The following is a 15838-nucleotide window of genomic DNA, read 5'->3' as shown; positions in this document are numbered from 1 at the left end:
CTTTGCCTCCTAATCTGGGAGGGCGTTTCAATTTCCAACCCGTGACAGGTAATTATTTCAGATTCACACCCAGTTAAGCTGCCTGTAACCTCAGGGTCCAATCTCACATTTCTCAGTGTGAGCCAGGGTGGGTGGACAGTTGAGATCACGGTGAAAATCACGTGGAGACGAAGCATTCTTGACTGCTACCCTCTGACAGCCTGGGCTTGCTTCTTCAGCTACCATTACCTTTTGTTCTTTGGCAAGGACACCCCAAGAGCTGCATCAGTGAGTTGGGAGGTGGAGCCTGCCTTAGGGGCGATGAGCTTCCTAAACCCTGGTGATTTATGTGCTTGGGGCTGGGGTGGCATTGTCCTGAGAGGCCAGTGGCAGCTCACATCCTTGGCCACCTCATCTCCCCCAGGACATGAGACCCACTGGGCTCTTCAGCCTCAATAGGGCCACACAGATCTCCTCCATCTGTCAGAATATCTGAGCCCAGCAGGCTCGAGTCTTTTCATGATGTCGTGGGCTACGGGAAGGCTTCGAAGAGATGGAGGCTCTACCTTAAAGCTCCTGGAAAGATGGGGGACCATGGAAACTCAGCTACGTCCTACTAGCAGAGGGATAAAAGGAAAGGATTTATTGAATTTTCATCCTCTTTGTTTCTAGGGTAGAGAAGAGAGATGTTTCTTCCTTTTTCTCTTCGTCCATTTTCTCCATTTGCCTTTTATCTTTTTTCTCCTCCTGTTTCTGTGTCTTTTATCCCTTTTGTTCTGTCTTTGCTTCTTCCCCTCCCCCCTCTCTCTACCCCATTCCCTCCTTCTCCCTCCATCTTCCTCCCTTCCTTCCCTCCCTCCCTTCCTTCCTCCCTGCCTGCCTGCCTTCCTCCCTCCCTCCCTCCCTCCTCTCTCTCTCCCTTCCTTTCTGTCTTCTTTCCTTGTTTCCCTTATCTCCCTTTCTTCCTAAAGATGCATTAGCCCCACCCATGCTGTACTGAACCCCTTCTGTGTGCTGTGGGAGAAGCCACATGGCACATACCTCCCCCACTGCCGCGCACACAGGAGGCTCACCTGACGCTGGTGGCCCTGCACCTTGGTGGGAAACCACCAAGTCTGGGCCCCCATGCAAGTGCTCTGACACCTGTTCCCTCTTGGTAGCTCAGTGCCCTCACCCAACAGTTGAGGAAACAGGTTCAGAGAGGGTCAAGGTGATTCACTACCTGGGCGGAGCTGAAACTCAAACCCAAGTTTGGTGGATTCTGGATCCTAAACCCTTCTCTTTACTTGTGGCAAGCTAGGCACGGTGTGTACCCAGGACACGTTAATAATTCTTCAACAGCTGGGCACGTGACTCTCAGCCCCTCTCAGATCTCAGCCTCCATCCCCCCTTGTGAATATCCAGGGCTCTGCACCCCACACTGGCCGGGGCATCCCACAGTCGCTGACTGGTTCTCTGCTTCCCTCCTCAGAGGTGGCCGACGGCCTCTGCTGTGTGCTGACCACACCCTGCCTCACTCAGACCACGGCTGCCCCGGCAGTGAGGGCCCCCGACGCACCTGTCACCTTGCGCCAGAAGACCTTCGACTGGAAGAGGGCATCCAGGTGTGTGTCTGCGTGTGTGTGAGTGTGTGTGTGTCCTCCATGAATGAACGTGTAAGCCCCAAACCAGCACGTGAGCCTGGCATGTGAACACCATGGCCAGTTACCGCTGGCCCTGCTAAACCCTCTCTCTGAGCAGATACAGACCCCAGGAATCCCACTGTCCCCTGGGAGGCAGACCCAGCCTCAGGCCTCATGCCCCGGGTGGCATGGCCCTAGCAACTCCCTGCCATGGCCTCAGTCCCCGCAGTTGTGCAAACATTTATTGAGTCCTCCTTTGGTGTTAGCTGAATAGTTTCTAGCTGAATGATACCATCTTGCTTTTCTCTAATTGTTAGTATCCTAGAGAATAACACACAAATCAATCTTGTACAAAGTTAATATTACTGTAAACTTAATCATGAAGGTAAACATACAAGCAAAATCCTAAGGCAACTTCATTTTTTTAAGGGAAAAAAAATCTTCCCTTATTTGTTCTATTTGATTGTCAGCTACTGCATTTTTAGGGGTATCTGTAGCTGGGATTATCTGTAGTTGGGGTTATCTTATTAATTAAACACCGATCCAGACATCCCATTGGTAAATTCAAAGAAAATCAGTCATCAGAATTGCCTGGGAAATGAATGAAACAGCTCCTCCTTGTAAATATCATGAAGAATATTCATTAAAATTTATAGTTGGAAGTTTTAGCCATCCAAGGAAATGGCAGTTCAGAGAGGTTGAGTGATTTCTCCAAGATTACACAGCCGCAAATGCAAGAAGCAGAATTAGAATGTTAGATATATATTAACCAGGCTCTTCATTTGTTTTTCTACCTTTTCTCATTCTTTTGTCCTCCATCCCACTACGTCCCTCTCTTTTGCCCCTTTCTCCGTCCAATTTCTGCCCACTTGCAGACGGCAAGATGACCCGGAGGGGGCTGAGAACCCACTCAGTGTGGATGAGTCCCTTTTCAGCTACGGCCTTCGGGAAAGCATCGCCTCATACCTGTCCCTGACAGGGGATGACAGCACCTCCTTCGATCGAAAGAAGAAAAGTGTCTCTTTGATGTACAGTGGAAGCAAAAGAAAGAGCTCTTTCTTCTCGTCGAGGCCGTACTTTGAAGACTAGCCCGAGAACAGACACCATGGTGTTTGCCCAAAATAACAGAGGTTCAAACTGTCACCTGGGATCTTGCAGAGAGGCATGGTTTCCTGGTTCCTGGGGAACCCCACATCTTCCAGAAGCCAAGAGAAGCCACATGGAGAATTGAACTCTCACCTTCTCTATCTGCATCACGACAAAGGGAACCCCTCCCTGGCATCTGATCAGGCACATTGCAAAATGTGGACTCCTGGCATCTTCGGGCGAGGGTTCAGAAGAGCCCTGCGTGTGTGCACGTGCACACTGCACTTGTGGGAAAGACAAAGACGTTCTCTCACAGGACCGTGCCCAACCGAGGACCGTGCTCCAACACACCGCCCAGGTGGACTCACTCTGAGGTCCCTGAAGAAAACTTGTGAATGAGAAAAGCCTGAGAAGAAGATGAGCCAGAAACTGTGGCCTGGCAGAAAGTCTGGGTTTGCAAATTGATCTCCTGCATTGAACTTTTGTAACCCATCTGTAAAGAGACCTCTGGGATACAGCTCCTCTCTTTTTAAGGGAGTTCAGTGACACTAAATGCTAACCTTCCTTACGAGCCCTGAATGGGGAGATCCCTTTGGGCTTCTCGTTCCAAAGGTACGTGTGCAGAAGTCAGATGGCCTCCCTACTTCTGCTGAGACCACGAGTGACGCGGGAGGGGGGTGGCTGCTGACGGGGAAAGCGTGAGGGCAGGCCTGGCACCGCGCAAGATTTCATGAGGTCGCCAACCACGGCTCACAGCACAGGAAGAGCTTCTCTGGGGTGCTGCGATTCTTGTCTATATTAATGCATCAATTACTCATTCATGATAGTGACTGCCAGAAGCGGCACTGTGTTAAGTTCTGTGTAAGGTAACAGGTCAAAAATATGTGTGTGTGTGTGTGTGTGTGTGTGTGTGTGTATGGATTGAGAGAGAGAGAGAGGCCCCAGCAGTGTAGACAGGGAGAAAAGTGTATAAACAAATATTGTGAAAGGGGGCTGTAAAGCAGAAATCAGCTCACAGCTTTGGGTGGGAGTGGGGTCAGGTAAGGGTGACCCTGGAGCTCATGTTTCAGCTGGATCTTTAAACAGTGCAACGGTTGGTTGGACTGGATAAGTGAGAATGGTTGGATTTTTTGAAAAAAGGAAACTGATAAGTTCTACAGGAACAATGCATCCAATATCTTATCCTAAAAAGAGTCTGGCAGCCACATGAATAAAAATGCTCAGCTCTAGAAAAGATGGGAATTGGAGTGGCTTAATTCTGTCAAACATAATTTTAAGAGACGAAAGAGAAACCATAGCAAAGTTCTAGAGCAGGAGAAGCCTTTATCTCCAGATCCTGTTAGGAAGGGGGCTGCAGATGTCGCCGTGACCCATTTTCCCGGTTGCAAAGGGATTCGGGGGGAGGAGGGGCGCTGCCAACAGGAAAGGTTTGTCTGTCCAGTATATATGCATTCTGTCCATCTGAGATCACTGCGCTGGTGGTGTGTGCACACGCGCTTACATGATTTTCCGTATCATCAGATTCCAGTGTGTTTATCCAAGAAGACACTTGTGGTTTCCTCAACATTCCCCAAAGGCTGTTTCTATAGAGCCAGCCAATGTATGGGAAATGAATGTAGCTCTGGGGACACCGACTTCCGCCGTAAGTCAGGGTGACCTGGTGAACTCCTGTGTGTACAGCGTCTTCTGTATTGTTTTCTGTTGTGACTAACGTGGTTGGAACATTTGGGGCGGAGGCAGAGGGATTTCTAAGTGGGAAGCATTACCCTTTGCTAAATCATGTATGTATTCCTGATTAAAATAAACCTAATGAATATTTAATTCTTGGAAAGTGGGGAGAGCTTCCTGGGTGAGGCTGGTGGGTGGTTCGTCCAGAAGCTCTGTGGGTTTCGAATTTTCAAATAAACTTGCAGCTGGAGAGAGAGGAGACCAGGGAACACGAGACGAACCCGCACTGGTTAGTATCTTGGTTTCTTCTTGAGGTGCAGCCTTAAGAAACCAGGGTTTTATGACTTTTGAGGGTGCCTCATCCAACTTGAAGGTGGATGTCCAGGGATCGAGGGAGAGAACAATTTCTTAGCAATTGTTATGAAAATTTTGTCTCACCTAGACACCCCTGCAAATTACTTTTGATACCTCTGCTGTTGGTTCTCCCAAGAATTTCTTTCTACAAATATGTTTTTGGACATCTGTTAAATACCAGACACTGTCCTGGGTGCTGGGGCCATTGCAGTGAAAACCAGAGGTGGTCCCTGTGGGGCGGAGCCGGGAGATGTGCCCCTCCTTCCCCACGTCAGCAGGGGTGGCTCTCCTCTCCTTCGTCCCCTCCCCACAGTCTGCAATTCCTGGCAGCCCAGGCTCAGCCCTGCAGATGACAGCAAGACCCTGGGATGACAGAGAAACACCTAGAAGGAAGCCGGCCCCCGAGAGATCATGAGATACCTGTACTCCACACTTGGGGAAACGTTATGGGAAAGAGGAGAAAAAAGAAACGCATTTGTTATTTAAGCTACTTTTATGATGGGTCTCCTTGTTACAGCAGGTGAGTATTTGCTCCAAAGCACACAGAAATAAACCCGCCAAGATTTGCAGATAATGAGATAACTTCATAGAAAATCCAATGGAACCAACAGACAAAATATTAGAGGTGGTAAGAAAGCTCGCCAAATGCGGAACCAACTTTTTCCGCTACACCCAACTGGAAAGTAAAATAGGAAACATGAAACCATTCACGTAGGGTCTCGCCTCAAGGTCTCGCCCCAAGATAACTTTACAAAACTTTTATGGAGAAAAGTTCAAAACTCTATGAGAAGACGTAAGGAGACAAAAATACTATGTTCCTGGTTATGGGGTTAAACTGATCCATGGATATAAGAACTAACATCCTAAAAACATAGATATTTTTCTGAAATGATTTGAAAAATTACATGAAACTACAATCCAATTCCCATCAGGAATATTTTTAAAAATCCGTAAACTTATTCTAGAATATATATGGAAGCATCAAAGCCTGTGAATAGCAAGGCCAGTTTTGATTAAGGGAAGCAATGGGGCAAGGGCTCGGAGGTCTGAACGAAAACAGGAAAAATCAGTGCTTTGGGCCCAAACCAGCAGCCCCTGCTCTCCACCACTGCTGGTTTAATGGACTCAGCATGGTCTCAGGTGCCCTCTTTGAACCAGGAGCTGAGCTAAGTGTTAAGGCCATACTAAGAGCTACTAAGAGCATAAATCACGTACCAAATCAAGCACCGAGTCCCAGCAGAAATGGAATAAGGTGTGTTAGAAAAATTAACAAGCATGGAAAACAAGTTGGGATTCCTAAAAATTGTTAAGTAGAAGTCTCTTCACCACCGTGAGATGCTTTCTGTTTTAGAGCTGGAGAAAGGCTTAGAGGCCCCATTCGGCTGAGCCCTGAAGGGTGGAGTGATTTTCCAGGTGGAAAACAGGACGTGCTGACCACAGAAGAGCCTGGAAAGATCTAGAGGAAGGCACAGCATTTTCTAGGAATGGTGGCAGAGCTGCTGAGCCTTGACTGTAGGGCTCATGTGGGAAAGGAGACCGGAAAATTTAGCTTGAGGCCAGTTTCTGAGGCCTGGAGTTCACTCGGAGGAATGCAGAATTGGGGCAATGTCAAAGGAAAGCAATGGAAATTTCTTCTGGGTCCTGAGAATCATAGCACAGAGGACGTGACCTCCTCTGCCTTCTCTTAAAACTGGCCAAGGGGTCAGTGCCACAGAATTCAGGCTGGCAATATGGCTCCCCTCTTCCTTTTTCAACCTGGCCCCCAGGGCAGGTGAAACACTCAGGATCTGCTTTTGCCTGGAGTTGCCTTCGCTTGGCATGGGACATGGGGGAGCTCGGGTTCCTTGAGTTCCCACAGTGTGCAGGGCACTTTACAAACCTTATATCGTGACTGCGTGAGCCCGTGGGAGACAGAATTAATCACACCTATTTTATCCATGAAGAAGGCAGTGGTAAAGTGTTTTACCCAAGGCCAGCATCTTAATTCCGGCTTGTCTGATCCTAGGCCTGCACTCTTCCTCTGACCCATTGAGACCCCGAATGAGTCACAGGCTCTTGGAGAAGGAGCTTCACAGTGTAGAAGAACACAGGATTTGGCTTCAGCTTCCAACCCCTAATGCAGCTCCTTCTTTACTGTGTGTTCTTTAGCGGGTCACTAAACATCTCTGAGCCTTGGCTTTCTTTTGTCTAGATTAGAAATAAAATAAATGTCCCTGGCAAATTAATGTGAGGAATCTATGAGGTAATATATTGGAAGTGACTTATGGTCCCAAACATGCTAAACAAATAAATATAAGTTATTAATTATCACAGGAGTCTGTCTCGTCCAAATTTCAACAGTTCTGGTCCCAAGATTTGTAGAAGGACTGAAGATTTTATCCAAGAATATAGCACCAACTCACATTCATTCCCCCAAACATCTGTTGGTAGAGAGCACATTGAAGAACTGCTAATATCCTGAAGTATTTTAATTCTCTCATTCCCAAATAATTTCACATGCATCCCCCAAAACTGCAGGGAGCAGTTGTAAAAAGCTGCCTCTAAATGACTAAAACAGACGGAGGGATTATTTTTAAATACACTACCATTTGTTAAAACAGATTCATTTTTGAAATTCCCTAAACATCTAAACCCTCCAGAGCTTTCAAAAGGAAAATTCTGCCTTCTGGGCCCACTGGAAGGTATTTTTGGTGTCCTCTGGGTCCCACTGAGTGTCTGGCTTCTGAGCAGGCCCTGAGGGAATCAACGCAGCCCTTCAGGATCAACTCAAAGTCAGGACGGTCTGCTTTCAATACCAGGAACTGAAAGATGTTTGTGCTCAGGCCTCCTGCCACTCAGATGCACCAAGCATGAAGGGACAGATTGAAGAAAACCTGAAGCAAAGGACGAGAAACACAAGAAAGAGGTGGGAAGGCGAGAAGTGGACTAGCCTGTGGGTCCCTTGACATCCCCCCTCCCAGGCTCATGAGCTCCTTTACTGCCTGGATGTTAATCACGGAGCAGCGACCCTAAGACAGCAGTGCTGGGTGCCCCGGGCTCTGTGGAGAGCCAGGCATCCCCGGCTGTCCTGGAGTTGAAAGTCTTGTAAGAGAGACACACATGGCAGTAGGAGTAATTATGTGCCGGTGGGGAAGCAGGAGAGATGCCGTACGAGATTTACAGATGGCATCAGCCATAGGAAGAGGGTCTGGTTCGAGGCTGGGAAGTCTGGAAGGAGCCCCTGAAAGACGAGTAGGCCGGGCAAAGAGGAAGATGGGAGAAAAGGAATCCACGCACAGGAAACCGCCAGTAAGAGGCAGGATAGTGCAGGGAGCCTTCAAGGAGTGCTAGAAGGCTCCCGTGGCTGAGGGGAGAGACGAAGTGGCAGGAGGCCCTGCTCCCTGTCAGGGACAGTGACGATGCTGAGGCCGCCTCAGTTGTGCCCAAACAGTGACACTTCTCCACCCTGCTTATGATCACAGGTTTGGAGCCTGGGAAGGCTAGAGAGAGCTAGATGTGGTTTGATGGCCTTAGAATCGCCAGCAGGTCCATGGCACTGGCCTCAGTGGTTCTCCTTTGTACCTTCCTTTGTGTCACTTAGTAGTCTCCTCATTGCTTTCTCTTCCTCCAGCACTGCCCCTCTTACACGCATCCTCCGCCGAGCTCTAAGAGAAGTCTTCCTGAAGGCGAGTCTAAGCAAGTTTCCCACCTGCCTAAAACCCTTTGATGGCACGAGAGTGTTCATAGCAGCACTATGTCCAGTAGCCAAAAGGGGGAAGCAACCCAAACATCAATCAATAGATTAATGGATAAACAAAACGTGGTGTACACATACAATGGAATATCATTCAGCACTAAAAAGGAATGAAATTCCGACGCATGCTACAACGTGGTTGAAGCTTGAGGACACTATGCTAAGTGAAATAAGGCAGTTACAAAAGGACAGATCTTATAGGATTCCACTAACATGAGGTAAATTCATATTAGAGTGGGCAAATTCACAGACACAGAAAGTAGAATAGCAGTTGCCAGGGGCTGGGAGGAAAGGAGAATGGGGAGTTAGTGTTTAATAGGTACAGAGTCTTTGTTTAGGATGATGAAAAAGTGCTGGTGACAATTCATGCTGATGGTTGCACTACATTGTAATGTACTCAATGCCAGTGAATTGTACACTTAGTACTGGTTAAAACGGGAAACCAAACCAGCAGACACACAAAAGACATTGAAGGCTCCCATGAACTCAGGATAACACCTGGGGCATTTAGTGCAGGCTGGCTGCTCTCTGCCTCCACACCACTGTCCACGCAGACCCGGTCCTCCAGCTGCACTGCATCATGGGCAGATCCCAGCAAAGAGCCAAACTTTCCCTTGGTGCCAGGACTCTGGTTACGTGCCTACACAGCCTTCAACATCAGCTGGCACAGTCTCTCTCTCAGGAGGCATTCTGGGACATTCCCTCTTTCCCCTGAGTTTGATTGGGAGCTTCTCTCTGAGCTGCTCTAAGATGTTCTTTTAAATATCTGCTTTAAGTGTTTGTCACCTCTTTCTCCAGTAAACTACAAGCTTCCTGAGAACTAGGACATGTATTATTTAGCATGGCATTTCCAAAACTGAGCATAGTAGCTGGCACCAGTTGGACATTCAATAACATTGGAAGCTAATCAGTGACACAATAGCCATCAGAGCATATGCTGTGGTCAATAGGTTGTTTCCTCCATCATAATTATTCCGTCACTATCAACATTCTCATGTCATCATCACCATCACCATCACCATCACCATCATCACCATCATCATCATCACCATCATCACCATCATCGTCACCATCATCGTCATCATCACCATCATCATCATCACCATCATCATCATCATCACCATCATCATCATCATCACCATCATCATCAACACCATCATCACCATCATCATCATCATCATCACCATCATCACCATCATCATCATCATCATCATCACCATCACCATCATCACCATCATCATCATCATCATCATCATCATCATCATCGCCATCATCGCCATCATCATCATCACCATCATCATCATCATCACCATCATCATCATCACCATCATCACCATCATCACCATCACCATCATCACCACCATCATCATCATCACTCAGCAGGTACTTCAGACCGTCCAGTGGAATCCTGAGTGTTATGTTCTCTTCTTTGCCTTCTTTCACCAGTCAGCAAACAAGTTGGCCAAACCTTTGTTGCTCTGTGACAGATCCAGCTGCCCGCCACTCCTTGACTTGCCATTAAGCCCTAATGAGGCACTCCCAGGAAACAGAAACTCCTCCCTGTCTAGAATTATTAACATTTTAGATATGAGTGGACAGCGGTCAGGGGAGCCCTGCAGCATCCTGGCTCACACGAACACGCAAAGATGGCCATGGGCAGGACCCCCACTCAGAACAAAGGATAAAGCAAGTCCAAGCAACTGAAGCCAACGGGGTCAAGCAGGGACCACCTTCAGCAAGACTGAAGGCAGGGCAGGCGACTCACCATCAGCACGGCTCTGCGGAAGAGTCTGGCATCTGCAGCCCTGGGAGTTAGAAGGTGGATGCTGGCCACGTCGGATCCGCCACGGTCTGCTGCCAGTGTCACGCGCCGAGGGTCCCCACCAAACGCTCCGATGTGGGTCTGCACCCAGGTCAGAGCCGCCACCTGGTCCAGCAGCCCCCAGTTGCCGCTCAACTCGTCGGACCCTTCAGAAAGAGGAAAACCTTCAGCACTCCGTGATTCTGCAACCTGGGATGTAACCATCCTCGTGCTGTGTAAGCCAGGCACGGGGTGCCGGTGGGGGGCCTGGGCTCCCGCCCACATAGGTCTGGACTGTGGTTTCCCAATATAGTGGGGCAGTGGGAAGAGCCTGGGCTCCAGAACCAGGCCCATCCGGCCCGGATTCTCGCTTCAGCCTTTGCCAGCTAGGAGACCGCAGACATGTCCCTCCACCTCTGTGGGCCATGGCCGCTCCATCGTAGAGGGCGGCTTCTCACATGAGAAGCAGTGCACGTTCAGACCCCAGCCTTGGCGCATCCGACGAGAAGGAGCTGAACTTCTGGCCCCCCATCTCCCCCCACTGCCCGTGACTCTCCGTGTCTCCTCCCCCCTAATGATGGCCAGGCCCGGCTGAGGCTCTCAGTCCCACCTCTTCCCACTACCTTCCATGACCTTCGCAGCAGCGGCAGAGCTGCGATTCAAGTTTCTTACATTGTTTGATTGTTGTTGATTGTCATTTGAACCTGTTGCTTGTTTCCAAAGCACACACCTTTTGACTACAGTCATGTATATGACCACATATGCAGCACTCAGTTGAGTCCATCTCTCTTTTTTTCATAGAATTCAGTAAATATGTATCAAAAGCTCAGCATGTTTTTTTAAATCGAATGATTCAGACACAAAAAACCCCATAGAGCCAACGCATGCTCTTCCCCTTGGCATTTGGGACACGCCGCGCCCAGGCCCTTCCGGCATCCTCTGAATTCAACGGCTCCTCTTTATCAGTCTACACCGCTAACTGCCCTGAAACACCAGGCCTGCTCTGGTTTGAGCCGAGGTTCATGCCCTTCGTCTCTGGCTTCTTTCCAGGAAACCCCAGCAGGACCCGTGGCTCCAACCACCGCCTACGTGCCGACGACTCTCGGGACTGTGTCCACAGCCCAGGGCACTCTCCCAGGCCTGGGCCCCTCGAGTTCCCCCAGGAGGCCGTCTCACGGGCACCTCAAGTCCATTCAGCCCCAAAGGGAGTTGATTCTAAGTCTCCTGAGCACGCCCACCAGCGGCCTCGGCAGAGTTTCTTACCTTCTCCTCCAAGCGCGGCACCGCCCACCCTGCTCCTGCACGGCCTCGCGGGGGTCTCCCCGACTGCTCCTTCGGCTGCGTCCCCTTCCTCCCCAGCTGCTGTGGGCTCTCCCGCCACTGACCACCACCCCCTTTCCTCCACGCTTCTCCTTGGCCTCCTGTATCCACACATTCCTCCCTACAGTGAATTCTCCATGGCGCATCCAGAGTGGTCTTCTAAACTTAGAACCTTGATTCTCTCTCTCTCTGACACACACACACACACACACACACACACACACACACACACACCCTGCCCCATCCTATGTAAAACCTCCCCTCTCATCCCATGGTCCTTAGGACACCATTTCAGTTCTTCTATCACATTCACAGCCCCCCGGGACGAGGCCACCCATCTCTGAGGCCGCGTCTCCCTTGTCCCCCCCCCCCCGTCCTGTGCTGCAACCACCCAGGCTTCCCCTCAGAGGCTCAAACACACCAGCCCCGCCCTCCCCCATGCCTGTGCTTGCACATGTGATTTCCTCCACCCAGAGCTGTCCCCTCTCGCCTTGACCTTCTCTAACTCCCTCCTCTGGCCCAGTCATCCTCCAAGGCTTAGCTACACCATCAACTCATAGGCAGCCCTCAGGGGAAGTGAGGGGCCCCTTTCAAAGTATTTGTCACCACTGGCTTCCCTGCTAGACTCTACCCCCCATGAAAACCAGAAGCACAGAGTAGGTCCTTATGAAATGTTAGGTAAATGAAACGACTACAGTTATTATGAACACGAATCATCATCAGGTGAAAAACTATCAGAAAGAACCCATATTCCCAAATGGAAAAATAGAAAGACCTTGCACCCGATTCCCCAAACTGGTGTTCACAAAGCTGACGAGAACACCAGCTCAGTGGACATAACGGTACGAATTACTCTGCCAGCTGGGGAGACACTCAGAATTTCTTCAGATACATTTTATGTTCTGGGTTTAGTGAAGCCATTGGCACCATCCTCTCTGCGGACTTTTCTGGATTACACGCACATTCCATTGGTTAGGATGAGTGCTTTTGTTTCCAAGGTCTGAGGGAGGGCAGGAAAGCCGGGCACCAGCTGAACAGGACCCAGTCTGGGAAGTGACGCCCACGGCCTGCATTTCTAGTGACAACAGGGAGGGACGCCACTGTCCCTGACTCTCACTCCCCATGTACCAGCTTCTCACTTACAATGCTGACATTCTGGGGTCTACAGACCCCTAGGATGTGGGAGATGAGGGTGCATTCAGGAGGCAAGTCTGAACTGGGCTTCACCTCATGCCAGGCGCTGCGCTGGGTAGTGCAGAGAGCAAGATAGGCAAGATCCTAGCCCTCGAAGCAGACACCCTCCGGGACGTGCACACAAAGCAGCCACCTAGCTGCTCTGAGATGGTCTAGTTCAACCCTTTCCTCCCCTGGTGGAACCTGAGACTTGAGAGGGAAAGAGTCTGTTTAGGTGCAAGAAGCAAATTTGAGATACAGTTGGCACTTAAATCCAATGCACACTCAGAGCTCTTTGTCCTAACTTTCAATCCAATTCAACAAACATTTGTCAGAAAAATCTATGGTGTGCAAGGCACTGTGTTATTTTCATTAAAAAAATTTAAGTATTTATGGAACTTTCTCTGCTCGGAAGCCTTCATAACTCCCTCATTCCTGTCTAACTCCTTCCTGGCTTTTCAGCTCCTCTAAGCTTGACTTCAGCCCATCCGAACAGTCTGGGTCCCCTTCACTTTCTAACAGCTGCCCTCGTCCAGCCCTCGGGGTCTGCTCACCACCCGTGTTCATCGCCCTGCAGTCTGGCCTTGGTTGAGCCCCGTTCTCTTTATCCTCCGGTCCTCCGTCTCACCTGGCTCAGCCCCGCCACAAACACATGGCGTGCAGTGCTGCTGGGGGTGTGAAACTGGACAGGGCTGCTCTCTGCTGGCCAGGCGTGTACAGTCCAAGAGGGAGACGGGTGTGAGTGGAAGGTGTCCGGACAGTGTGACAGTGCTGCTCCCCATCTGGGCCCCCGCAGATCCACGCTCCCACCTCTCTGGTCAGAACACACCAGCAAACATTTGATTGTTCCCTCATTGTCTAACCGGCTCTTGCTAGCTCGTTTGATTTCTTCATCTGTCCCTCTAAAGCTCCTTAGCTGGGCTCACAGCGGGTTCTCCCCCAGCTCTTGTTGATGGCCATCAATAAAAGGCCTCATGGTGTGTGGGCTTAGCAGGCAGGTTATGGAGCCAGACCAGCCGGGCACAGGTCCCACTCCAACACCTATTAGCTGTGCGGGGCCCTGGACAAGTTACTTAATGTGACTTGACTTTCCCCATCTGTAAAATGGAATAATAATAGTGCCAACCTCAATAGGTTGTTATGATGATTGAATTTGTTAATATTCGTAAAAGGAACAGAACAGTGCAATGCCTGGCATAAAGCACCCTGGAATTTGTTTGGTTTTTCTTAAATAAAATGAAACAGGTTTAGGTCCCAGCATTATCTCACAGGTGCCCTTTGCATGGTCTGCCTTGTCTTTAGTAGTAGAAATTACACCTGTGATGGGGGCAGGACTCTGTGCCTGTTTTTCTGGTTAGGATGGGGAGCAGACCCCCTCAGAGGGGAGGCTCCAAGTGCCCCAGGGATGACGGGGTGATGGGTGTGTTACGTGGCTGGACTTCGGTCTGTCTCCCTGGCCAAAGCCCACTTCCTCTGCTCCCACACCCTGCAGAGGGCCTGCGAGCCATGGCCGACCCACTCCTCTGACCCTGCACGCCACTGGCCCGGGTTGCCCTTGCTGCATTGCTTTGCCAGAGATAGAAGGATAATCACTGTGCCCCACGGCCCTGGGGTCTGTCCCACTGGCAGGGTCCAGGCTGGGAGAGGGCCTCCCTGGCCCGTCACCAACCCCCTCACTTCCTTCCCAATTGCTCTTCATCAGGAATTGTGCTCCTTTAAGTACTGCTGGGTTTCTCGCAGAGAACACGGGTTTGTCTAGTCGGCCACAGGCCTGGCATGAGCTGCTGTTTTCAGCTTTCTCCCATCCCTTTCTTAATGTGCCTCTGGAGTCTGGAGCTCTTGGGGGATTATCTTCACTCTGGGCTACAACAGCAGATGCTGCACACATTTATCACATGAGATGATGTACATGAAGCAGCAGCTTGGCCTAACTCAGTAAATGCCAGGGCCTGCAGTTGCTGGTGGCCAGATGCAGGGCCAGGACATGGCTGCAGCAGAGCCCTGGCTTGGAGAGGCCCTGCCAGGGAAAGGAAAGGGGCATTAGCCCTCGGGAGCCCCTGCAAGGTGCCAGCAAGGTTCCCGGTGTTTGCCTTCACATGCTTGATCTCCTGAGAGACGGGCAGCGTGGGATGGGATGGGATGCTGAGGGAGGGAGGGAGGGACCGAGGGACCCGCCAGAGCCCCGGAGCCCCATGGAGTGAGGAGCTGCTCCTGGACCTTGTTCTTCGCGGGTGCAAATCCTGTGCACTGCGCAGGACACCAGTCTGGGGCTGGCACTTGAAGTCGCCCAGCTCTTTCCAGACCTGTCCTGAACCGCAGTTTCCAACTATTTAAAATGGAAAGGAGGAGGGATGAGTAGGTGGAGCGCAGGGAAGCCTCAGGGCGGGCGGTGAAACTATTCTGTGTGATTGGTGGACACGCGTCATGATGTGTTTGTCAAAACCCACAGAATGTACAACACAAAGAGTGAGCCCTGCTGTAGAATATGGACTTTAGTCAACACTAACATACCCCTGTGGGCTCATGGAGTGTAACAAATGTGTGGCACCAATGCGGGACGTTAACAACAGGGGAAACTGAGGCAGGGGAGGACGCAGCATATGGGAACTCTGTAATTTATGCTCAAATTATTCTGTAAACTTAAAACCATCTAAATAATGAAATCTATTACATATATGTATATATTTCTTTTCTTTTTTTCTTTTTTTTTTTGGCCGTGCCACTCATCTTGTGGAATCTTAGTTCCCCGACCAGGGATTGAACCTGCGCCCTCGGCAGTGAAAGCGCCGAGTCCTAACCACTGGACCGCCCAGGAATTCCCTATATATTTTTTTTAATGGGAAAGGGATGGTGTATTTGTGTTGGAAGGTTATTGGGGGCTTAGCTGAATGGCACCCCTGCTCTTTCCTCCCTCCGCTGTGAGTGCTCACCATCTCCGCCGGGAACCTTGCCGTGGGACGCTCAGTGTCAGCGGGAGGGGGACGCTCAGTGTCAGCGGGAGGCGGTCGTCTGCGGCCAGGAAGCCTGTGTGTGTCCTAGTGCTGCTGCCCCTCCACCCACCGGCCCTGGCGGCCACTCTCTGGGTCTCAGTTTCTTGATTGA

At 50.3% G+C, this 15838-nt stretch overlaps 2 protein-coding genes across 3 annotated transcripts in view; one reads left to right on the top strand and one right to left on the bottom strand.

Annotated features, from left to right (window-relative positions):
* SLA (Src like adaptor) overlaps window positions 1–4473 on the top strand; it is a 34343-nt gene extending 29870 nt beyond the window's left edge. For both annotated transcript variants that reach the window (XM_081258082.1, XM_081258081.1), the window contains 2 exons: window positions 1451–1583; window positions 2477–4473. In XM_081258082.1, coding sequence (XP_081114208.1) covers window positions 1451–1583; window positions 2477–2690 — 347 coding nt within the window. In that variant the 3' untranslated portion in view covers window positions 2691–4473. The remainder of the gene's footprint in view (window positions 1–1450; window positions 1584–2476) is intronic.
* The window catches only part of TG (thyroglobulin), a gene marked incomplete at its 5' end in the record, with an annotated part of 239511 nt that overhangs the window by 87665 nt on the left and 136008 nt on the right, over window positions 1–15838 (bottom strand). The window contains one exon of the mRNA XM_081258080.1: window positions 10208–10410. Within this exon, the coding sequence (XP_081114206.1) occupies window positions 10208–10410 (203 nt within the window). The remainder of the gene's footprint in view (window positions 1–10207; window positions 10411–15838) is intronic.

Source organism: Mesoplodon bidens (genome assembly GCF_964165515.1).
Source record: "Mesoplodon bidens genome assembly, chromosome: 16".
NCBI lineage: Eukaryota > Metazoa > Chordata > Mammalia > Artiodactyla > Ziphiidae > Mesoplodon > Mesoplodon bidens.
The sequence above is the reverse complement of the archived record's forward strand: the minus strand, read 5'-3'. Positions and strand labels throughout refer to the sequence as shown.